We start from the raw sequence: 25,831 nt of genomic DNA, 5'->3' as shown, positions 1-25,831 counted from the left end.
AGTTGACTTGCTTTTACCCACTGTAGATTGTGCTGTATGGTGACTGAAGCTTTTGCATTCATTTTTTTCTGCATTTTATTTCAAATACAACTATAATTTGAGGCACAAGACAGAGGTTTTAGCTTCTGGCATACTGGAATGCTTAATTTTTGTCCTGCAATGGAAGCTTTTATATATGTTGTCCTACTTGTCTGGACTATAGGTAGAGGCTTTCAGAGGTATGGAATAGCTCCTGTTCCTCCACTGCCTCAAACACATTTAGATTTCTGGATTACTTTTTTTTTTAGTGGTTTCCTTTAAACTATGCCTTCTTGTAGTCGTATAATATAATATAAAATTTAGAGGGGAAATGGAAGCAATTTCAAAACTTGCCTCCTTTCTTAGTAGTACCCCATGGGAAGATTAACACAAATAGTCATGAATATTCAGCTACAGCAAAAGCTTTATATATTCATAGCAACATATAACCTTCTCAGAAATTCTCAGAAAAGAAGTAATTTATTTACAGTATTTAGAAGCTGTGAAATAGCATATTAGCAATTTAGTATTTCATTAATTAGTCACGTGGTGGCATAGGTCTGTTTTTTTATTTTGTTGTTTACTTTAATGTCGTGAAAATTCTTATATTCAGCTTAAACCCACCGGTGACAGCGTAGATTTTTTCAGTGTCACCTGAGATGCCCTCGAGAAACGCAGGCATCTGTAAATGAGCTGTGTTCGTGGGTTTAAACTGGGGCCTTGCGTATCGCAGAAAGAGCAGAGATTTCCATTTCAGTATAGTTAACAATAAGGGCTACCAGTATTTATTTAAAGGTAATATCTACGTGGCATAGCTTTCCATCTGGGTGAAGAATAACAGAAAGTAATTACAAAATTAGGGAACCGTTGAAGCTGGGAGGGCCTGGTCTAACCCCCTGCTCCAGCAGCTGTCCAGGACTGAATCCAGCTGGATTAAGATTCCCCCTGAGCCTTCTCTTTAGGCTGAAGAGTCCCAGCTTAGTCTTTTGTCACAGGAGAGATGCTCCAGCCCCTTCATCATCTTCATGGCCCTTCAGTGGACTATCTCCAGTGTGCCCGTGCCCTTCTTGTCCAGGGCAGCCCAGAATTGGACATAGCACTCCAGGTGTGGCCTCACCACTGCTGAGCCAAGGGGAAGGATCACCTCCCTCAGCCTGCTGGCAACACCCTTACTAATGCAGCCCTGAATACTGTTAATCTTTGCTGCAATGACACTTTGCTGGCACATCTTTGTTGTGCTGTCCCACCTGCATGCATCCACAGGTCCTTCTTGGCAGAGCTGCTTTCCAGCTGTGCAGCTCTGAAGTGTACCAGGGTCTGGGGCTCCTCCTTCTTCAGGTGCAGGGCTTTGCATTTCCCCTTGTTGATCTTCACGAGGTTCCCCTCAGCCCATTTCTCCACCCTGCTGAGGTCCGTCTGAATGTCAGCACAACGCTTTGGTACATCAACCACTCGTCCTAGTTTTGTGTCATCTGCGAACTTGCTGAGGATGCACTCTGCCCCAACATCCCGGTCCTTAATGAAGATGGTAAATTGATCTCTGGGGTACGACCCACGTGATTTGTCTCCAATAAGAATTCGTGCTACTGTGTGTAATATGTGCAGCAGATGATGTATGGTTTCTGGATTGATAAGAATGAGTTGTATTTTGCTTGATGGTAGCATGCAGCTTTGCTTGTTACTTTTATCACAATTCCTGCTGCCAAATAGTAAATTTGCACTGGAAAATAAAAGCTGGGCATTATGATCTAGTTAATTGTTCTATAGCAACTTACAACATAAAACAACTGGATTTGTGGACAAGGGGCAAACATTTATCTTGATTTTAGCAAGGCTTTCAAGACAGCCTTCACAAAATCCTCATGTATACATACAGATATTGTAGTCTGTATGGACAGCCAGGTGGGAAAAGAGTTGCTTAGGCATTTGTCTTAGAAGGTAGTGGTTAATTGGTTAATTTGCTTTTTAGTTATCATTAACTGATTATTCTCAACCAGTTGTGTATGCTGTGATTGACTAGAAAATACTACTTCTTGTAGTGGAGCTTGAAAGCTACTTAAGCAGAAAAATGGAAAAGTGAATTCTCCTTTTATATAATTGGATCTCCTGCACCTTTCAGAATGCATCCTAAGCCCTCCTGCCTCTTCCAGTGTGGCACACATGCCATCATGAAGCGGCAAAGTCATTAGCTGGCTCAGCTGATAATAAAGGAATCACCATGTGGGTTTCTGACTTCCTAGTGTTTATTTGCTGCAGAGGACCTTCAGCTGTAGGGTTACACCTGTACGATACAAACCACTGTATGAGATGCTTCTATCTGTCAGGAAAGACTTACTCAGCATGTATGTGTGTATGTATGCGTATGTGCCTCCCCAGTCCCTCATCATCACAGAATCACAGAATTTCTAGGTTGGAAGAGACCTCAAGATCATCGAGTCCAACCTCTGACCTAACACTAACAGTCCTCCACTAAACCGTATCCCTAAGCTCTACATCTAAACGTCTTTTAAAGACCTCCAGGGATGGTGACTCCACCACTTCCCCGGGCAGCCTGTTCCAATGCCTCACAACCCTCTCAGTAAAGAAGTTCTTCCTAACATCCAACCTAAAACTCCCCTGGCGCAACTTTAGCCCATTCCCCCTTGTCCTGTCACCAGGCATGTGGGAGAACAGGCCAACCCCCACCTCGCTACAGCCTCCTTTAAGGTACCTGTAGAGAGCGATAAGGTCGCCCCTGAGCCTCCTTTTCTCCAGGCTGAACAAGCCCAGCTCCCTCAGCCGCTCCTCGTAGGACTTGTTCTCCAGGCCCCTCACCAGCTTTGTTGCCCTTCTCTGGACTCTCTTGAGCACCTCCATGTCCTTCTTGTAGCGAGGGGCCCAAAACTGAACACAGTACTCAAGGTGCGGCCTCACCAGAGCCGAGTACAGGGGGACGATCACATCCCTAGCCCTGCTGGCCACACTGCTTCTTATGCAAGCCAGGATGCTGTTGGCCTTCTTGGCCACCTGAGCACACTGCTGGCTCATATTCAGCCGACTGTCCACCATCACTCCCAGGTCCTTCTCTGCCTGGCAGCTCTCCAACCACTCCTCTCCCAGCCTGTAGCTCTGCTTGGGGTTATTGCGCCCCAGGTGCAGGACCCGGCACTTGGCCTTGTTGAACTTCATGCAGTTGACCTCAGCCCATCGGTGCAGCCTATCCAGATCCTCCTGCAGAGCCTTCCTACCCTCAAGCAGATCGACACACGCACCTAACTTGGTGTCATCTGCAAACTTACTGAGGGTGCACTCAATCCCCTAACCCAGATCATCAATAAAGATATTAAAGGGGACTGGCCCCAGTACTGAGCCCTGGGGAACGCCACTAGTGACTGGCCTCCAGCTGAATTTGACTCCATTCACCACAACTCTTTGGGCCCGGCTATCCAGCCAGTTTCTAACCCAAATTATCTAACCCAAGTTCATCTGTGCCTGAAGCTTTCAACAGCCTTTCTCTAACAAATATTACCAAAGTTTGTTCATTTTAAACACCTGTACGGGCTTGTCATCTAAACGTCAACCTTAGTGAGCTTCAGGTTAAGCCATTTGCCTTTGTACTTTACTATTGAGATTGTTTCTTTACATTTTCTGATACAGTTTCCTCAATACTGGATTTCTGTGTATCTGTTGGCAAGGTCTTCTTGTTGGTCATGTTATTTCTCTGCAAATAAAAAATAATATTTTAATTCAGTTCTTTTTGGAAGTGTGATTCTTTGTTCCCTTTTTATCTTTACTGAAATAAATTTTTTTAAACAGTCCTTTTCTATCCAAAAGATGCAGCTGTGAGGTCCATCTGTTCATCACAAAATGTGCACTTCTTGATTTTGTAGATAAACCGAGTAACCTGAAAGAAGTAGGGCTGTAGTATTTAGGATGGGGAAGTGTTTGCTTTTCCCTGGTAAGATTGGTGACCTTAAGAGTCATGACAAAAAAATGAGCAAGTAAGATGTACTTGGGCTGGGTTTGATAAGGGTATGGGCTGCTTGAGTGTCTATTTATAGTTATGCTAAAATAGCTCGATCTCAGCTTGTCAGAAGATGTGGAGAAAATGAAGTAAAGAAAAATCATTTTAATAATTTGTCATTTCTTTTCAACATGCAAAAATTCAGTGAACAGAATTTGAATTTCCAGAGGAGCATTGGGTCTTCGCAGTTTAGACTGTTCTTTCTTTCCTAATTCACAGCCATGCATGCTCTTCATTTCTCTGATGTGGCAGTGAGGGATGAGGTACTCACGCTGCAGCCAGCAGCTTCCTTCATGAAGCGACCTGACTGTGTTTCTAGAGTAGGCCCACTCTAGTTTCTGAATGAGAACAGGGTCCTGTTTAGAAAAGGTGCCTCCAGGATGTTCCAGTGGAGTGAGTGCAGCCCAGAAATACTTCAGTTGGTTTTTAATAGGACTGTAGCTGCCCCAGCCCAGCGCTCCCTGCTTGGCAGTTTACTGTCAGCAAGCCTGGACGGAGCCTCCTGGTGATGCAGGTGCACGGTTCATGGGTGCTCGAGAGCTCAAGGATCACTGTACCTGACTCCAGCAAACAATGCAGGCATACTTTGTGTGGGATTATGCAACTAATCTGGGCATGGCAGAGGAACCAAACTGCAGTCCTACAGCATTTGTGTAGCTCGTCTGGAGGCACTTGTAAATGTGATCTCTGCTTGGTGAACTCAGCTGGCTGTGGCAATGCAACCGCAATGCTGTATGTGCTTACTACACAGTGCTTTCCCAGAGCTTTTTACTTTATCCTGGCTTCTGAAACTTTATCTGGAAATGGAGAGCTTTGTCAATGGTTCATGTATTCTTAGTGAGTAGTCTGGTAGTGAATGAACTTGTTTGTACTAGATCCAAATGGTAATTTGTTCATAGGTATTTCTTTTCTCAAGCGTAGGCTGCAAAAAATGTTTGGATTTGCAACTGGGGTGAGAAGTGGCCAATTCGAAATAACTTTTTTTTGTTTTTTCTCCTTCAGTGTGTTAAAGCAGAAATCCATTTCTTTAAAACCACGAGTACCAACGGAAGAAATGGAAACAGCTGTCACTGGTTAAAGGCTGTATGAGCCTTTAACCAAAGGCTAGCCAAATCAATTTTTCTTTTGTCTGTGCATATTGGGTGTTTTGTGAAACTTTTCTTTTGGATATTTCCATCTTGAAAAGGCTTTTAGTCACATAAGATACTTGGTCCCAAAGTTTGTGTATGAGACAAGACTTCAATCTAGCTTTCTAGATTTTGTGTGAAGCAGCAGCCTCACAAATGGTCCTGGAGGTATTCACCATACCTCCCTGCAAGAACCAGTAGGTTGTGAAAATAAATATGCATACGTTTATTTCAGTATATTATACATAATTTGCTTTTAGTTCCCTGTTGGTTTTTAAGCTTGGAGAATAATAAAATGCAATTGAGCTAAAAAATATGTGCAAAATATTCACTCTAGAAAGCTTTCATTTTCCTCCGTGAGTGAGACGTTTGTCTTCTGTCTGCAAATCTGGAAAATTTATTTAAATGTATGCTTCCTCTTCCCTCTACATAGAATTAATCTAGACAAGAATTAGGCGCTGAAAAAAATATCAAATTTGATGGAAGAATCATAGTTGAGAGCTTGTTGAAAACCTGCCTTTCCTCCAAGCACTGGAAGGGAAGAGTCTGTCATAGCATATTTTACCTCTGTTTGATCTGAATTCACCACTGTAAGGTAAAGTATATAGATTAAACCTTTGCAGCAGAATTCTTTGCTATCTGAAGAGCTATATGTGAATTTAGGAGGAGTTAATTCTGGTTAGTAAATTTCACATTCCTAAGTGGGATTTTTGTAGTGTTACGCCTCAGGATGCCCAGTGATTGCTCCGAAGATCAATTAGCATGCCTTCCTCCCACATCTGCCTTTCCCTTTCTGATACAGGGTTCAAATGGCAACCTGGCTGCTCTGAGTGTGGAGTCGAATGCATAGCAGGATTAAATCGTTCAGCGCGTGTACACAGCAGAGTAGTACTTTCCTGCTGAGTCTTGCTCGGGGCTTTCATCCTTCTATGGTTATGAAGATGCTCTGTGAAAATTGACTGTGGAAATCAGTTGTATGCGTGGGTGTGTTCCCTGTTACCAAGCCAGGGGCTTGGAGAGGAGAGTGTAATCTCATTTCCTCATAGGAGTCCTATCTCAAAATCGGTTCTGTTGTCACTTTTCCCTAAGAGCCCCTTTATTTCACCACCTTGTCTCAGCTGAAAGCCCGTTTCTGCTGCTCAGTTCTGACTGCTCTGTCTGGAGGCTGTTGTCAAGGTGTGTTTCTTGTAATGTCTGTATTCCTAGTTGGTTTTGTTAACCATACTTAGTACCTGTTGTCCTTGCAAAAACAAATCCTTTGTTGTGATGAGAATTTGAAGTTTTACCCAGATGGGTCTTGGAATATATATAGATATATCTTGGAATAGATACAGATATAGATAAAAGCTCGTCTTTGGAGGGAGAATGTGGTAAATTGTAAAGCTCTCAAAGTTAGGCTGTTCTCACCAGTTTTCTTCTAAAAGCTGGGATGAGAGAGGCGAGACACCCAGTGGGTAATTCCCCTGAAGGAAAAGCAGACAATTCCTTTCTGTTGGGCACCAAAGCACTCCCAAGAACCAGGCTTATGCAATTTGGTGGTTTACCAGGCTATGTGTTTGTTCGCTGTAGTTCTTAGTTCTCACATGCCTGACTTACATTTAAGTTCTGCTCATCTTTTTCCCTCTGCCTCCTCCAGCAAGAAACCTCTAGCAACATTTCAAGGGCAGATTTACCAGATGAGAAGAGATGGGAGGCTCAAAAGGCAGTGTTTGAGAGGATACTTAGGTATGATGATCTCTAAACTCCTTAGTTCCATTTCTTTCTGAGTGGGACCTGATCTTTTAAGTGAAACTTCCCTTTGTGAGTATTTACATCTTCAGCTTTCATCCCTGCTGCTCCAAAGAGAGGATACTTTTCTGAAAGAACTCAAGTATCAGTTAATACTGCTACTTGAAATTCTGTGTATATTTACATTGCTCTGAAAGAGCTTTATAATTAAACCTGGAGACAATGCATCTCCTGCTGGTGGTAGTTTAGGAAGACTTTTTCCTAGAAATGAATAAACAAGGGACTGTTGGATCTATCACATGTTTATCAAAGTGTATTTCCCTTTCCCCTCCTTTCCCCAGTTAAACTGTCTGTGGGGAAATCAAATTGCTTGAAAATACATGTATGAAGATCAAAAGCATATGTAGGTAAATATATTGCTTAAACTTTCAAAGCTATTTTTACATGTGAGCAAATATTAGCATTTCACATTGACTGGGAACTGCATTTGAAGTTGGTCCATGACTTGCATAGTAAATTCAAAAGTGAGATTAAAGTGCTTAGTCTAGTCCATCACAAAAAGCTTGTCTGCTTCTCCATGTGTTATTGCCTTTTCTTTTTTTTCTTTTTTTTTAAAATAAAAAATAACATAATTCCTGTTCGAAGATGCTTTTGATGACTTTTGGCAAAACAAAATTTGATTGTGGTCAGATTTTTTAAATAAAAAAAAAAATATATTTTTTTTGCCAGGTGAATATAAAGAAGTGAAGTTAACCATATAAACATTGTTCTGTTACTGTACCAGGTAACAGCTGCATAATCTCTTTTGAAGCTTCTTAAAATTTTTCTCACACACCAAGTTATTGCTTTACCTTATGGCTGGTTTAACAAAAAAAAAAAAAAAAAGATACTTAGTGGTATTATATTTTATTCAGCTGTTTAGTTTGGTGACTTTATGCAATGTGTGATCGCTAACAGCACTTTGTCTATTAAAAAAGTAGAAACAGTATTGCCTCAAAGTCTGAAAGCATAATGTAAGTGTCATTTTCCTTCCTACTCATGGTTTCACAGAGGACTCGCTTTTTGGAAGCGAGAAGTATGGTTAAAATTATTAAAAAATCAAGTCTTCTGACATTCAGTGCTGTGGTTAAAATGTGGTATATAAGATTATTTGATTGCTGAAAAGTCAGTTCCACTTGGGAACAAGCACAGCCAGAAAATATTTCCTTGAAATGGAATTTTCTAGGAAGCATTCAAATTAGAAAGTAGGTGTTGAGAAATGCTGTTTGTGCTCTTACTTTGCTGTGTTTCATAATAGCTTTCATTATAAAGCCACGAGGAAAGTTAAGGGTAAATTCTTGTGTGGGAGAAGGGGCATATAGGCTTTCTGATTGTCTTGATGTATACTGCTGTGCAGCATGTGGAGCACTGCAGTACACAGTGGTTTTTCTAATACTTTTAGCTTCTTGAAGATCCTGGCAGAAAATTTTTAGTGGGCCTGTGTATGTGTCTGTCTGAGCATGCAACATAACTCTGCGGGAGTTTGAAAGAATACTGTTAAAAACAAGAAGAGTATAGGTTATTCACTACTAAGATAATACTAACAAGAAGAGAATGTTTAATCGTATGTTGGAAAAGATGGAAAAAATGTCCGTTTGCCTTGTGAAGGACATCATAGCTTTCTTCAGTGCTGCCTCCTTTTGTGCATAGCCAAAGCTTACACATGCTCATCTCTGCAAGCTTGGAACTAGCCTGGGAAGTTCCTGCTAAGGGCTACTGCACTAATGGCTAAGGGCTACGTGCCCAAACGCACAAGAATTCTGCAGTACTTGGACATATTGGACCTGCTGCCTAACATAAAAACATCTATTTTATTTGACTTCATCTTAAATAAAAGGGTTGAAGGACACAGTTATACAATAAATTCTCATCATTCACATCATAAATACGTTGTGGGACAAGACAGCTGGGATGGTAGGGTTTACTGGCTTTTCCGTTGGCACCGTTGCTCACCGTCAACCCAAGTTGCTGTAGTTCTCTCTGTGAGTTTGTAGATAGCCAGGAAATCCTCCACTGAGCAGGTAAAATATATTTCAAGTTCTAGGATATATTTCCCAATGCAGCATGCAGTGGTGCCTGGTTGGTGTTAGCATCTGCACCACTTACACAGAGTGCAGGAAGTCAGAACTGGAGGTTGTAAGTGACTGTTGGGGATAGAAACAAGAATCATTTAGGTTGGAAAAGACGAAGCATTTTAAAACTTGTAGGTGTTTGGTGTGCATAAGGGCTGAAAACTTTATCTGAAAGTGAGATTAGACAAAACCAGACATGAATGAGTTGCTTTTATTGTATTTGCAATATTATGCATATCATATACATAGTTTATACTTGATGATTTTTCCTCAGCCTTTAAGTAGTAGTGAACGTTAAAAGGAATGTGCTGCTTCTGGATTTAAGTTGCTTGTGATAAGGATTTGGATAGATACCTCCCCTCCATCTTTCTAATTATAATAAGAAAGTAGTTTTCCATTCTTTCCACTGCTCTCAGTATGCAGTTGGCTACTTAAAATTTCTAATTTTAATATTGTGGTATTTTTCAGAGTTTTTGCTATTTATCCAAGGCTATTTTGGTTGTTACTTACTTAATTTTTTTCTTTTTCCCTCTTACCAGCAGCCATGCAGCAGGTACTGGATAACCTTACTGATCTGCCGACTTCAACAGGCGCTGAAGAAATAGACCTGATTTTTCTCAAAGGAATTATGGAAAACCCTATTGTAAGATCACTTGCTAAGGTATTTCAAATCGCTGCTCTGAGTAGAATCTGGGAATATTACAATTGTTACTACTGTGTGAACATTGAGTATGGATCTGAGGTATCAGCAGTGGCTTTTATGTTTGGTATGTGTTGTTAAAGGACTTGAAAGAGTTCTTGAAAGCAGATGTAGCGTATTTGGTATAATCTAACTTCTGCATACAGTGATTTATTGGAAGAGTAAGATCTTTACATGGAAGATCTAGAGGAAAAAGAAAATTTCAGAGACTCCAGAAATAATTTGTTAAAATTATTTATGAAGAAAACATCAAAATGCTTGGAATTAGAAGTAGTTGGTATTAATATAGTCTTGTGACCACCGTTGTGTGCAAAACCCATATGCCTTCCCTCTTCTAGCATTTTTGCTAACGATGAAAAGCGAGAGCAATAACCTTCTTTCCCCCGTGGCGTAAACAGGTCTTGTTGTCTTTGGCTCAAAATGGCTTTCTGGTCAACCCAGTGAGTATTCTCTCCAGGCCCTTTCCTAGATCTCAGAGTAATACTGGGACCTTTGATTAGCAGCGCTCAGATGTGGACTATTCTTAGTTGTGGTCTTGAATTAAGCAAATATTTTATTCTTAGATGGTAGTGTTACTAATTACATAAGATAATGTTTACAAAAATTCTTTGGTTTCTGAAATTAAAATGTAGCTTATCATAAGGAGATGCAGTTAGTATTATATAGCCCTTACATTCTTTCTTATTTTTCATAAAAATAAGTTCCTTACATGAGAAAAAACAGTTAACTTAAATATAGCTATCACTTTAATATGAACAGACATCTGAAGGGATGCCCTCTAGGCAGCCATGAAATACTCTGTAAAGCTAAAGAATTGTTGTGCATGGATTTTGCTCAGTAAAATATCTGGAAAAGAAAACATCTCATAAGAATTCATAGAAGAATTCATTTCTCTTTAACTGTTCAAAACCATGGGTTACAAGTGGAAAAAGTTGCATAGCAATAAACTTACAAATACTGGAAGTGTCTCATCTGCTGGTGAGATGACTGCAGAGGGGAAAATTTGTGTACTAAACTTACTGGAGTAAGTTAAAACACTTTCTTGCTTATGGTTGTTTCCAGCTTCAGTGTCTGCTATATACTTCATCTTTAAATTTTATCATGAAGAAAATTTTCATTGCAAAGCATTTATTCTTACAAAGAATTTGTACATTAATCGCCAATTGCAATTATGGGGAATTTAACGACTAGCAGATGTTTAAAAAAAAGTGCTTGTAAAGGAAACAGACAAGATCTTAGCTATAAACCTGCTTTATCTAGAACGCTGAAAGATTTAACTGTGTCCATATGGCATGACCACACTCATTTTTTTCTTTTGTAATTATTTCGGAATTGAACCCTAAACCCCACTCCTAACCAGCAGAGCTAAATAAGGACAAGAATGAAAACGATAACTTATTTCATGAAGTGTATGTAGTTCATACATACACGTTTGACTCTGAAAATGTATCAACCTTGTTTTTCTATTAGAAGAGCTGGTTTTACCAGAATGGTGAATTCTGGCCTGACCCTCAGATGGTCAGATTAGTTGTGCACATTCATTTCAGACAGGGAGAGAAACGTAAAAGACTTTTCAGTTTTCTTGATTAGAATGATAGCATCACAGAATGGTTGGGACTGGAGGGAACCTTAAAGACGTAATTACAACCCCCTGCCATGGGCAGGGACACCTGCCACTATGACCAGGCTGCCCAAAGCCCCATCCAGCCTGGCCTTCCACAGTTCCAGGGATGGGGCATCCACAGCCTCTCTGTGCAGCTTGTTCCCGTGCCCCACCACCATATTTCTTCCAAATACCTAATTTAAACCTACCCTTTTTAGTTTAGAACTTACACCTTGTTAGTCTGCTATTAAGACCAGTCATTATATTGTAGTCAAATAGGACAAAAACAACCAAACAAAAAAACAAAACCTTTTTCTTTTCAGTCCTTAAAATATTAAGGCAATTAATAAGGGTAGTATATGCTTATAATATTTTGCAATGCCAAGTTTGGCTAATCCTTTCAAGTTGCATTAAGGTAATTTCACTCTTCTCCTGTCTAGAATGAAGGTATTAAGGTGGATATTAGAGTTCTTTTTTTTGGGAGAGGGTTCACTTACTGTATCTTTCCATTCTTCAGCGGTTGGTAGTTTTTTTTGTGTTGAAGTTTGTGTTTACCTATTAACTTTTTTCCAGTTGACATATAGAATAAAACCGTAGAATCATTAAGGTTGGAAAAAAACTCCAAAATCATCTGGTACAGCCATGCCCATGCCACCAATATTAACCACTAAACCATGTCCCTAAGTAAATATGTTTCAAGGGGCTTTTGAGGGGAAAGGGAAAGTAAGTGAAATCATTGTAAAATGCATTTTCATGTAATCTATATCTAATCTAATCTATAAACAGATGGTGTCCAGTATTTAGGATTTCAGATTGTTAAAGGCAAAATCCTTATTACCTGAACATTTAATTAATTTAAATACTTGATTTAGCATTGCTGAAATTATGAACTGAACTAAAATATAGTCTCTAAGTTTGCTATTCCTTTTTATTTTAAATATTCATACCATTCCATATTCTGCTACTCCCCAGCATAGTACAGGATAAGAAGTTGTTGACGAACAAACTTTCTGTTCTGCTGTATATTGATGGCCTTGATTTTGGGGTGAAGGGTGAGGATATTTGTATTTATATTAAGCATCTTGTTAGTGGTAACATTTTAAAGAAAAGTAGCAAGGGAGGTAACCCAAATTCTCTAATCCTGTAAAAGTTGGAGTGTGTTTAAAAGTCAATAGATTTGGGTTTCTACTTGCTGTAAAAGAAGGGAACTTGTAAAAGACAATACTGTTTACTGTACATGTTATATACAAAATAGCATTCCTTTACTAAGGAGGATGTGTGTAGGTGCCAAGCTGTATGAATGTTGTAATCATGCTCATTTGGTTTGAGGGTGTTTGGGAATGTCTGAAATGCCTTTCTGTGTGTTAAGTTAGCCTTTCCAGTGACCATTGTTTCTCCAGAAATGGCATTTTATAGATGCGAAGTAAAATTCAATACCCAGTTGATTTCAGGGAACAAAGTTTATTGGATTTAGCAAAATTTTATGTTAACATCTGTTTCAAAGCACTGATAAGCAAGTAGATGCGTGCACATACAAATTATAAATATATAGAAGTATATATGGAGGAGTCTTAAATTGGTCTGATATTTTTTTGTGTTTTTACCTGCCACAGCAATTGTTAACTTCTTGTTTCTACAGTGTTGTAAATAACTCTTAATTCAGAACGTGTTGAGAGTCTTAGCTATTTTTGGCCTCCTCTTAGTCCCTAATTTTTGATAAAGTGCTGCCTATAATAAATAAGCAAAGCATTTCAATTTATGAGGTGTTTTCTCTTGCAGCTCAAATCTCCTACCCTTCCTTGAATTTAAGTGCCTGCAATGTTTAGGAAAGGGTTGTATCTGCAGCAATAGCTCTAGAAAGATGAAAAAGTAGTCCCAGAATCACAGAACGCTTGAGGTTGGAAGGGACCTCTGGAGGTCGTCTTGTCTAATGCCCCTGCTAACCCTAACCCTAACAGGACCACCTAGAGCTGCTTGTCCAGGATCGTGTCCTGACATCTTTCAGGTATCTCCAAGGCAGGAGACTCCACCACCATTCTGAACAGCCCGTGCCAGTGCTCAGTAAACCTCACATTAAAAAAAAGTATTTCCTGATACTCAAATCCTCCTGTGTGTCAGTTTGTCCCTCTTGCCTCGTCCTACCAGTGAGCACCAATGGAAAGAGCCTATCTCTGTCTTCTTTGCACCCACCCTTCAGGTATTTCTGCACATGGGTGAGGCTCCTTCCCTTCTCCAGGCTAAACATTCCCAGCTCTCTCGGCCTTTCTTCACAGGAGAGATGCTTCAGTCTCTTTGTCATTATAGTGGCCCTTCACTGGACTCTCTCCAGCATGCCCGTATCTCTCTTGACCTGGGTGGCCCAGAAACAGACACTGGACTCCAGGTACAGCCTCACCAGTGCTGAGCAAAGGGGAAGGATCACCTTCCTCAGCATGCAGCCAACGCTCTTACCCTTCCAGCCCAACATACTGTTATTCTTCTTTGCTGCAGACCTTGTTCAGAATTCCCTTAGTTATGCAGGTTTTCCTGTCGAATTTGTCATTCAAATGTGTCTGAGTAGGAGGAGGTTCAGATAAATGTTTCTCAAATGCAGACTATATTTTTTGAGCAGATCCTGTATTTCTTTTTTGTCCTTCTAGAAGGTACACAAGTACTAGGTTCTGAAGCAGAAAAGATGTGAGGCATGCTACTGTTCATAGAGGACTGTTTGATGTATGTAGATAGCATGGAGGTTATAGTAAGTATGGACAGGCAAGCATATCTGACAGGTGCTGTTCGTAATTTTTGTTGTGTCTAGTAGTTAAGGATCCTTCAGCATTTATAAAAACAAAATGTATGTATTGGACTATATGTAACTGTTGCTGCTTTCCTGTTGAAGGGTGCATATTTATTTTATCTTACAGGCTCATGAGCGACTAGAAGATTCTAAACTTGAGGCTGTCAGTGACAACAATCTGGAGCTGGTGAATGAAATTCTTGAAGACATCAGTCCCTTAATAAATAAAGATGAGAACATTGCAGAATTGGTTGGAATACTGAAGGAGCCTCATTTTCAGGTGCCACCTGCTTATATTACCCACTCTATCACTGTACACATACAAATCTAAGTTTAATAATTAAACTGACCTGTAGCCAATTTTAATGTAGGATTTTACTCTGAATGCACGGTAAAGAACTAGTCATGAGGTTAAGCACGAGCATTATTTTAGTCTTTGGTATCACCTCTTTCCTATATAAAAACATAAGCAAACCTTTTGTCAAAGTATAAATGTGCTTCTTTTGGCGGACACATATAGAGTCATAAAAACATTTTTGGGTGTACAAGTTAAAAAAATAAGGCTTTTTTTTTTTTTTTTGAAGTTTTCAATTTTATGTGCATTTCCATTTAACGCAGGTATGATGGAAATAGGAAACGCTTTAACACCTCAGCCTTTAATGTAGTAGCTTTTGTGATTGGTGGTAGTTCCTCTGCCTGCTCTGGAGAACAGTATGTTGGCCTCCCTTGCATTCTTATTTGTCCAAAATGGCATCATGACTAAGACTATGATTTGGAGACTTACTGTTGAATGAACCTTCAAATCTGTCTTCGATCTCACGCAGATCCCCTTAGTAGAAATTGGGACTGGACAGGGAGAGGATGAGTTTGGAGGAACTGGTAATTACAATGCAAAAATACTTTGGTCATTCTCTGTGTGTTTGTTTACATGATCTTCTAATTAGTTTAGTATCAATATCAGACTTACTGTTACGCTCTTTGATTCTCTTTTGGAACCTATTTTAAAAATTCATGTCATGTTTATTACATACTCTCAACAAGGTTGCCTGCTCCTTTCACTGTACCATCGGGTGAGTCATGGGTATGTAAGAGAAATAAGCTATTTCTAGGGCTCCCTACTTCATTTGTTGCAACACCTGGATAGTACACAAAGAGTCAGGTAGGAAGCTAAAGAAAAAAGTCTACTTAATGGCTAAGACAGGTAAATGCTGCCTTTGAGAATTAGACTACCCTTCACTCTGTTAGAATTACTGAGTTCACTTAAAAATAAGTCTGAAGCTGCTTAATCTTGTATTTTGTATTTTCCAAGTGCTTGTTGTGAGACATTTAGTCTCATTTGCAGAAACAATGAGCGGTTTGGGCTGCTGCATACAGCCAAAAAGCAGCTAGCTACTAATTTTGTAAAAATAGATCTGATGTAACTCAGTTTGGAAGCCTAAAATTAGAGTGTACTTTTTGGCCCCTAATTTTGTGTTGCTGTTCCCCATCTGGAGGCAGGCATTAAGACCAATTAAGGGCAAAGTTGCATAATTTCAAGGGTTTTTATTTAACTGATATCAGAGTAAAGACCACTCTAGAAGAACTTCTAAGAAAATTTGCAGTCCAGGATGTGGATACAATTCTCTTCTTGAGTCTTGGGGAGACTCTATGTCTCCCTCTCTAATGAGGAAATAGAAAAATAACTAATTACTACAGAATTGCTATCCTTTCTGCCTCATTTGTTCCAGGGAGACATGTTCCAAATTCTGCAAGAAGGGATCTGTAAGGAAGAAAGAAAAAATTCCGTGTGACTTGTAATTACACAAAATGTAATTTGCCTCCTGTCTCCACTTCAGGAAAGGCGTACAGCAAGCCACCATGAAGAACTTAGCTCTCTTAAAATTTCATGGTTACTACTGCGTAGCTGTTTTACAGGCTGATTCTATGTTTTCCAAATTAATGGTATTGCTCGTCTCAAAGAAATAATTTTATAATTATGGGCAGCAGTTTACAGTCCCTGATAGTCCCCTTGTGACTCAGCCATCATGGAAATAGCAGGAAAAAGATTTTGTGATCAAGAGATGGTTAAGCTGCAGTTGAATGAATTCATGCTTATCCATGAAACTGAGCGAATAAATAGAATCAGAATGCAAGTGATGGGATGAGGCTTTTAAGAACTGAAAAGTGTTATGGAGCATGTTAATTTGAAGAGGATGGCACAGACTGTTTGCTTAGTACTTTTTTTGGCTGTGAATCAGATTATAATCCATAAATTATATAACAGTTAAGGGCAGCAAGCTGTGGAAGTATGCTCATGTGTGAGGCTACACAAGAAATTAAGTAGTTTGTGGTCAGGAGTTTTGGGAACAGTTTTTTACTAGCGCGTGACCAAAAGAGAAAACAAAGTGTCGTACAGGTACATCTACTTGTTCTGACTGTGGTAATGTGTCAAAAAACATAGTTAATACTAGTTGGCTTCATTTTGGAAATGTAGAAAGATCCAAAAATGATGCTTGAAAACATTGGCAAATGAGTATCTGTGTTTTCTGGATTGCATGTGCCTTGTATGATGAAGAATTAGAAATTGCTACCATCTGACAGCTGCTTGATTTAAATAAATGATTGTTTTTCCTATTCCATTTGATTTGGTTTATGTCCACAGTATCAGAGCAGCCACAATAAGCAGCTGTCTTTACAGTCTTAATGGCAGGGGCAGAATCCATGAATTAGTAGCTCCTTCTAATCTCAAGTTGAAATATCAGTAGGGTCATTACGTGGTAGGCAGTCTAAAATGACTGTTCAGAAATGACACTTGGAGGTTTGCGTGTTGAGCTTAGCACTATGCTAACGTGGTCGCACAACTGTGAGGTTAGAGGTGACTTACAGAAGGATGGAGCAGACCGTGCAGCAAAATTGTTAAATTCATAGGCCTGTCCACCTACTCCATTTTCTAGTACTGTTTCCTGCTTTCCTTTGGCATGAGCATGTCATTATAGGCCCTATGACGTCCTGTTCTCTGTGACTTCTCTTTAGCTGTTTATTTGACACCAGTCAGTAATCAAACATGACCATACCTCCTCAGGTCAGTGTTTGAAACAAAGCCGTCTATGTTATTTGAGGTAAGATGGGCCTAACAGACATCTCTCCTACTTGCTTGTTTTCCTCTTCCTCTCTCTGTCAGAGAGACTGTGCGTCACAGGCGCTTTATCTTGAGCTATGATATGTGGTGGCTGTAGGGTGTCCCTTTTCCTCCTTAGGACTGAAAGCTTCTGCTCTCTAATTTACAAGTTTTATGTTGTTCTACCTGTGTATATTGCCTTACAGATCTTTTCTTTAAATCTTCGAGTTCCTTTTTTACCAGAAAATCAAGTCTAAATTTCCTTGTCTTCCAGAGATGATGATATTTATTTGGATCTCCTCCATTTGGTCTGTATTTACATACATGCACTGGTAACAACACTATTAACTATAAGTATAAAGTCTGAACTCTTGCTTTCTAAATGTGAATTCTTTCAACTTGGATTCATTTGGTGCTAGAATTCTGCCTTGGTTTTATGCAAGCAGAAAGCACTCATTCTGCAGATTGCTAGAAATCCTTACATACCTGTAATTATCTTTAATTTAGAGTTACTTCCAAATTACTGTGGAGGAAAACTTTATTACATTAAACACAAGTACCTAATGATGAGTTATCTTCATCTTTTTGCAGTGGGATGTTTGCTTACTTAAACATTTGCTTGGATACTGTTGCATTAGGTGAAACACTGTTGTAGGTACATCCTCCACTGTTGTAGACACATCCTCTTTCCATCTTCTTCCCTAAAGTACACACATTCCTCCCAAATTCACTACATTTCTCTTACGCTTTCTTAAGAAGAAGCACTTACATTTACAAAAAGAGAGCAGATTTGCCAAGCCAGTAGGGTTAGCAGGTCATGTGAGTTACTTATATTTCATACAAATGTGAAAATTGATTTTTGCTATATTCCTTATGAAATAATAGTTTCAAGATCTGATCTCAAAGGATAGTTTCAGTGGTTTTCCAGCACTAAGCCCTTTTACAAATGGTTATTTCATGATTTTTAAAAAAGGCTTTTTCTTTTCCCTTGCAGTCACTCTTGGAAGCACATGATATTGTGGCTTCAAAATGTTACGATTCCCCCCCTTCTAGCCCAGAAGTCAATAATTCTTCAGTGAACAACCAAATTGTTCCAGTAGATGCTATTCGTATTCTTGGAATTCACAAAAGAGCAGGAGAACCACTGGTAAGTAACTGAAGATGTCTTTAATTTAAAATGTGAGTGAAAGTATTTGTGTGTGCTTAATTTCTTGCATTAAGTTTTCATTCTTACCCTTATTATGTTGTGTACTTCAATGGGAGATTGGATGGGTATTGAGAGGTTGAAACAGGAAGGTATTTGTGTGCTCTCCATCCTGTTCTCTCAAAAAAGTTATGCCTTAGTGAACAGGCAGTCATTAGGTAGAATTACTTGCTAGCATTACTGACTAACACAACATCTGTTTGGTCTTGATACAAAATGACAGGACTGTGTGCAATCAAGAACAATGCAGTCATTGTTCAGTCATATGAAAACCTTGTCTGAAGGCACTTTTGCGTCACTTGATACTTACCTATGTATTATAAACTGTTATATCATAGTAACTATTATTGTCTGCTATCACTGGGGGAGATAAGAGTATCCCAAAGCTATGTAATTTTGCGTGAGGTGAAGGTAAAATGAAATTGAAATACAAACAATGGTAAACTATGTGTCACGTACCTCTTTCAGGGTGTTACGTTCAGAGTTGAGAACAATGATCTGGTAATAGCACGAATTCTCCATGGTGGAATGATAGATCGACAAGGTCTTCTGCACGTAGGTGATATTATTAAAGAGGTGAATGGCCATGAAGTTGGAAACAATCCAAAGGAACTGCAGGAACTGCTGAAAAATATTAGTGGCAGTGTCACTCTGAAGATTCTCCCCAGCTACAGAGACACTGTTATTCCTCAACAGGTCAGTAGCACATTTCTAACAATTATGTCAAAAGAACTTCTATTTGGTATCTTCTGAATAAGTTTTCTGAGTAAGTTGACACCTCACATCAGTCTGCTTAAAAAATTGTTAGTATCTAAGATTAAGTGTCTGTATGCTTCCAAGCATGTTTCTGTGACATCCAGTGACCTCTGATGACCTAGCCACAACCACACTAAACTGCACTGAAGTGCATGTGCTTATAACATGACCAACGTCCAGGTAATGTTTTGTGGAATTCAGAAACACACTGAATTCAACAGAGGAGCTTGAATTCTGTGACTTTTTAGGAAGGAACTTGTATGGTGGCTATTACTTACTATTTTGTTGTTGCTGTAGACTGTCAGTTTCTCCACTGCAGGAGTGATTTATTGCTTTTAATTAGTGCATTTGAAACATCTTGTGGGACTCCTTCAGACAGTCTTAATGCCCATGATTATAATAGACTATGCTTGCACTGAGCAAACGCTATCTGCTGTGCTGTATTTGAGGCAGGTATGCTGCTTCCTTTGCTCTCCTAGCTGACAGAAAAAAGTCAAAGATGTTTCCAATCTACTAACGCGGCTCACTGTTCCTTCACCTGCATCAAATCTGAGTCTTAAGTAGTCACATATTTTGTTTCTCTTCAAATACTGAGTTCATGGCAAAATTAATTATTAGGATTCTACAAACCTTGACGACAGTGCTCACACCCTGACTAATGTATATATTTTTAAGTAACTTACAGTCAGAATGCTAAAGTTGGACACATTGAAGTGCAAACATGAATACATTGCCCAAATTGAGCAGTTGGCTTTTTATTTTTGTCATGAAGCTCTTTCAACCAAGGTTTGTACTGCAGATTATTTCTCCTTTCTCAGCTGTTGTACTTTGCTAGTTTTCTTTCCTATAGCTTGCATTTTACTTGTGAAAGGAAAATCTGATCATGTCAAAATTTTTATGTTGTAAATAAAGACACTTTTTAGCTTTGACAGGTAAATTAGTAAGAATGTATTTTGTAACATGTAAGTATTGTAAATTTTTTTACATTTCAGGTTTTTGTGAAGTGTCATTTTGATTATAATCCGTATAATGACAACCTCATCCCATGCAAAGAAGCAGGTTTGAAATTTTCTAAAGGAGAAATTCTTCAGATCGTAAACCGTGAAGATCCAAATTGGTGGCAGGTTGGTAAATAAATAAGTTAAAAAGAAAAAAAAAAAGAGCTTCACTAATGGCCTTAATAATAAACACTTTAAATATAAACTCTTTAAATAATGAATTACTTCTTTTTAACAGTAGATACAAGAACAAATATTTAGTGTAATCCAATTTCAAGCTATTAGTATCTTAAGTCAAAATATTAAAAATCATATATAAATTATGTGTAATACTGTGTTTTTGCTGATACTACTATTTATATGTCTTTGTTCATGTGTCATAAGTCATAAGATCTTCCAAAATCAGTTATAAGTGGGTAATTTCTAGCATAAAGTCTTAGATTGACGATGTAAATTGTGGTAAGCCCTCCCTGGCAGTGACTGGGGAAGAAGTGGACCCCTTATGAGCCCAGAGTTGAGGGGAGAGAGGGAAATTAACCTTATGGATCTGAGGAGGGGTGAGAATATTTGTTCTGGAGAAAATGTACCTTTTATTTTCACAGTGGTCACTGTCTGTAAGCTATAACGTGCATGTTATAATCTAAATGTCACTGTTTCAAATATTAACTGTTCAGATTGCGTTTCTGCATTCAGTCCTTCAGCAGAAGCAAAATCGGGTGCTTATGCTATCTTTATTTTTTCAAGACACTATCTGCACAGCTGAACATGATCAGTGCCCTTGAAAATACAAGTGAACCTTTAAGACACTTTTCTCAGCCAAGATACTCAACTTTGCAAGTGGCAGTGGCAAGCTAGGCTTAATATTTTAGCATTACTAATTTCCCTTTCCACCCCTAAAATTCAAACCCTTTGCCAGATAACAAGCAATAGTGAGCCAAATGTCACTTGAGAGCAATATATATACATCTCATTATGAGCGACAAAAATTTTTGAATATACATCAACAACTGTTGCTGAATTCTGTTGCTTGTCAGTGATGGTAATAACAGAAAAAAAAAGAGAATAAAAATGTGAGGAAGCGCAGAAAAATTATTACTGCCAAGTTAATTTGTTTCAGAAGTTCAACACTAAAACTCTAGAGTAGTTTGACATTTAGCTTACATGCTGTCTTCTATATTATTTTTCAAATTTCTTCAGCTTGCCACTTGTGGGAATCCAGGAGAAATAAATTAGAAATGCTCATAAATGCCCTCGATGAATGGCAAAAATTAAATGCATTAAGGCAATATAATGTGTTGCAGGTAATACTGTGCAGATTATGCTGCTGGGGAAAAACTTCTTTTTTCCTTGGGCATTCTGGAAACGCTAGAGTGCCCAAGAATCTTACTGGGAATTCACTAGCTGTGAAAAATCAATTAGTCACTAATAAGTAGAAGTGTACAACTTGAAAAGCAAACAGCTCCTGTAAGCAAGTGACAAGGCTGACTGGTTATGGGGAAGAAAAGTGTAACGTTTCATAACGGTGTGTTTGTATGCATTAAGCTTGCTGAGAATTTGGCCTGCCTTGAAATGAGTTTACAGAGAATCTTAGCCAAACTTCTGTTACTAAGAATACTGAAGAATACTCATTTAAATATGTAGCTAAGTATTACAAAAGGCATGATTAGATGTGTGTTCATGGCATTCCCAGTATATAAAGTGACAGTTAATAAGCTGCACTTGAAGATGTTTGGAGCAGATCAAGAATACAAAATAAGTGTACTGTGTACTACAAAGTCTTGGGGTTTATCACTTGAGAGCTGGAGCTATTGAATTCTACATAGGATTTTTATGCCAAAAGTTTATGGCTGACTAATGCAGGCTAAAAGCAGACTAATAGAATGGGAAAACTTGTATCTGATTTGTTTCCTAAGGTTTTAATACTTCAGTGACAAACCACTGTTACTGTAAGACAGATCTTTAACATCCATGTCTGACTTTGATTTTGTGTGTCACAGTAATAAATGTATCAGTACTCACCACTAAGAAACTCTGGCAGTGTGAAAATCGGTCATTAACATGACATGAGAAAAATGCTTCTCACAAGTTACCCTTGATTTTATTCTTTTCCAGGCTAGTCATGTCAAAGAAGGAGGAAGCGCGGGGCTTATTCCTAGCCAGTTCCTGGAAGAGAAGAGAAAGGCTTTTGTTAGGAGGGACTGGGACAACTCAGGTGAGATTTAAGGAATTTCAGGAATATGTTTTGCTCTGACTCCATTTGTTATGGTTTTCCTACATTCACAGATAGCAGAAAACTGCTGTATGAGAATACTTAAAATAATGCTAAATGCTGATTGTTATATATATATGGTTTGGGCTTTGACTAAAGGACAAAGTCTAGAGTATATGCGTCTTTGTAGATACATAAATCAGTTTTACCACCTGCTGATGAAAAGCTAAATGAGATGGGAAAGTGATAAGAATTAGCACTTTTTTCCAGATATGTTCTTACAGTATACACTGAAAGTTAATAAATTCAATGTTTTTGAAGTATTTTTCTAGTGTTTTTTAGAAAATTTCCCTGAAAAACTACTTTTTTCCTCTGTTCCGTTCTTACTACACTGTGTAATGTGTATGAAAATAGCTGTAAACTCCTTCCCTAGAATATATAGAGGTTTAAAAAAGAAAGGTATTTTCTTGAAAATAGTCCTTGTAAGCATAATTAATCTAAGCTTGCACAAGTTCATGTAAATCAGAAATGTAAATGTCCAGAAAAAAAAAATAATAAAAATGGTGAGTTTGTCTCAATTCTTATTTTTAGGGCCTTTCTGTGGAACAATAAGCAGCAAAAAAAAGAAAAAGATGATGTATCTCACTACAAGAAATGCAGGTATCTCTTAATATTATGTATGAATTGAAGTTCTGTATGCTTCTAAACTTGCAGATGGCCTGGTGTATCCAAAGCAGAAAGATTTGCAGTAAAATATTTGATTATACATTCAGTAAGTCAGGTAGGTTTTTTGGTTTAAAAGTAGTTGTAACCAGTGAAGGTATGATGGTGCTAAATACAGATTGCAGTAGGTAGAAGTCAGAGAAGAACTTTTAACAAAGAGAAAAAAAAATAAAGCTTTGTTGACAGCAGGCTGAGGGAAGTGATCCTTCCCCTCTGCTAAGCATGGGTGAAGCTGCACCTGGAGTCCTGCGTCCAGTTCTGGGCTGCCTAGGTCAAGAGAGAATGCTCAGAGTGGTTGTTGAATCTCCCTCCTTGGAAAGGGAGATTCAAAAGCCATCTGGACAGGGTAAGTGGCTGTAAGTGGTCCTGCCTGAGCAGGGACATTGGATGAGGTGACCTTCAGAGGTCCCTTCCAACCTCAACCAATCTGAAATTCCTTGGCATCTCTTGAATTGTTAATCACAATTTTCCCATTCTGGTCCATTTAGAAATTTCTCCCTGGTAGTAAAGACAATAATCTGACCTTACGTTTTCCATGAGTAAGTTCTATCTCCATACCAATTTAAAGCAAGAAAGCTTATATCAGACTTAAAGCCCTTTGACTCCTATTTATATTCACAAAAGGTCTGTTCAGATATAGCAGAAGTCCTTATTGTTTTTTTTTCTTTCTTAAAGTTCTGACTGTTAACTATTTTTTGTATGCTTCTCAATGTAGAATTTGATCGTCATGAAATCCAGATATATGAGGAAGTAGCCAAAATGCCTCCTTTTCAGAGGAAAACACTGGTCTTAATTGGTGCCCAAGGAGTGGGGCGAAGAAGCTTGAAGAACAGGTTTATAGTACTGAATCCTACTAGGTTTGGAACTACGGTGCCATGTGAGTTGTCAGCAATCCTATTGTAATGTCATGTGTTAAGTTTCTTATTATCTGGTAAATGCCTAAGTTCATCCCATTCATTGATTCATAGTAGAAGTAATTTTCTCGGTGTATAAAAACAGGGAGTGGGGAAACAAAAGAACAAAACATTCTTCATCTTCTCATACAACTGGACTATCATATGACTACAGTGAAAATATTTGCAACTCCCAATTAACCATTACTGAGGCTGCAGAAAACCAATTTTTGTGTGTGCATCTGCCAGTCATTAAGTATCTGCCCATCTGCTAGGTTCACTCAGTGTCAGTCACCACTCAGTCACACTTGAGGGGATTTTGGAAGTTGCTAGAAGTCTCTGTGATCAACAGCCAGTGGAGCTTCTCCGGTCTGCTGTTTAGTTTTCCATCTGTAGAAGGACCCTGGGCATTATAAATTGTTACTTCAGCATTAGAAATTTAGGGAAAGGAAACAAGTAAACTTCCAATAAAATAGAAGCATTTGTGATCTTTAAGGTCTGTATGATAATCTGAAGTTTTTCCTATCTAGACCCAAGCCCATTATCTTTTTTTTTCTAAGAAGAAAAAGAACTTTTTCTACTTCAGAAAAAGAACCTTCTCACTTAACGGAAATATTCAGTTGTTTTCTTGCCTTCATTCCAGTCACATGTTGCTTTTGCTCACTTAGATCTTTATTTTCCTAAACCATCCCCTGTCTGTTTGACCTCTGACCAGACAACCCTAGCTACATTACAGTTCTCCTTCTGCCAGGTGCCCTTCAGAATTTCAAAAACAATCTGTTCCCTTCTGTTTGTTTCCCTTCCTAATTTGCTCAGTGTCGCGTTAAAGGGGTGTAGCTGATTAACCGTTACGGGCCCGGTTGGATTCAGAGTACTGAACCAGTCGGACATTCACCAAAACTGGGGGTCCGTTCGGACATTCACCAAAAACGTAATAACCACCTGGGGGTCCGCTCAGACATTCACCAAAAACGTATTAACCACCTGGGGGTCCGTTCAGACATTCACCAACAATGCATTAACCGTCTGGGGGTCTGGTTAGATTCAGAACACTGAACTATCACGGATAACCACCCTCACCCTAGTTGCATTAATGGGAGCTATCACAATGCAATCAAGTATGGTTTATTACAGCAACAGATAATCAGGTTCTTTTGGATTGCCGGTGATAGTGACTATCTGCAAAAGCAAGCTAGTATGCATGAAATACACAGGTGTTACAGGTGTTCTAGGTGTGTGTTCTAGGTGTGTGTTCTAGGTGTGTGTTCTAGGTGTGTGTTCTAGGTGTGTGTTCTAGGTGTGGGTTCTAGGTGTTACAGGTGTTATAGGTGTTACAGGTGTTATAGGTGTTACAGGTGTTATAGGTGCGCAGCCTAGAAATAAACGCGTTAAAAGGATCAAAGACTCTATAGAGATTTATAAGCAAATATTCAGATCTCACCCAAAGGCGTCCCAATGGGGGGGGAAGAGAGGCTCAGCCCGTCGACTGATCCCAGGAGTCAGGAGGTCCTAAGGATGTTGTATGTCCTCGGGATGGTATCTCCCCTGACGATGGTATCTTCCCTAACATCCCCTCTCTCTTGGGCCAATTTATATTATTTTCTATCTTTTAGGTGGAGCTTGAGTGGCTCTAGTCAAGCATATCTTAGTTATGATTGGTGTAAAGTTTTCCCGTTTCCGTTTAAAGTAATAGGCTCTGAGAAATTCAGAGCGCATGCTCAGTGAGGGGTGGTCGCACCTTGGAGGCGGGTAGCTTTTGGGATGGAGGTGTGTTTTGGTATTATAATGATATTATAATGAGCAAAAAGTACACTAGGGTACAGCCCCAAGTGTACTTCGAGGCCCCACCTGATTACAGAGCCTAGCCGTGGTGTCTCCACTCCAC

At 39.0% G+C, this 25,831-nt stretch overlaps 1 protein-coding gene across 13 annotated transcripts in view; it reads left to right on the top strand.

Moving 5' to 3' along the window:
- The window catches only part of PALS2 (protein associated with LIN7 2, MAGUK p55 family member), a 52,090-nt gene that overhangs the window by 21,172 nt on the left and 5,087 nt on the right, over positions 1 to 25,831 (top strand). For 2 of the 13 annotated variants that reach the window (XM_038174281.2, XM_072033541.1), the window contains exons 2-9: positions 9,527 to 9,630; positions 14,194 to 14,346; positions 18,158 to 18,310; positions 18,836 to 19,063; positions 20,116 to 20,247; positions 22,234 to 22,333; positions 22,922 to 22,990; positions 23,769 to 23,930. In XM_038174281.2, the coding sequence (XP_038030209.1) occupies positions 9,532 to 9,630; positions 14,194 to 14,346; positions 18,158 to 18,310; positions 18,836 to 19,063; positions 20,116 to 20,247; positions 22,234 to 22,333; positions 22,922 to 22,990; positions 23,769 to 23,930 (1,096 nt within the window). In that variant the 5' untranslated portion in view covers positions 9,527 to 9,531. Of the gene's footprint in view, positions 1 to 6,784; positions 6,874 to 8,804; positions 8,937 to 9,526; positions 9,649 to 14,193; positions 14,347 to 18,157; positions 18,311 to 18,835; positions 19,064 to 20,115; positions 20,248 to 22,233; positions 22,334 to 22,921; positions 22,991 to 23,768; positions 23,931 to 25,831 lie in introns of those variants that run through there. The other 11 variants (XM_072033536.1, XM_072033534.1, XM_072033533.1 and 8 more) reach the window with 11 other exon arrangements.

This window comes from Anas platyrhynchos, chromosome 2 (assembly GCF_047663525.1).
Source record: "Anas platyrhynchos isolate ZD024472 breed Pekin duck chromosome 2, IASCAAS_PekinDuck_T2T, whole genome shotgun sequence".
NCBI classification, from domain to species: Eukaryota; Metazoa; Chordata; class Aves; order Anseriformes; family Anatidae; genus Anas; species Anas platyrhynchos.
Note: the sequence above shows the minus strand (reverse complement) of the source record. Positions and strands in the feature narration are given on the sequence as shown.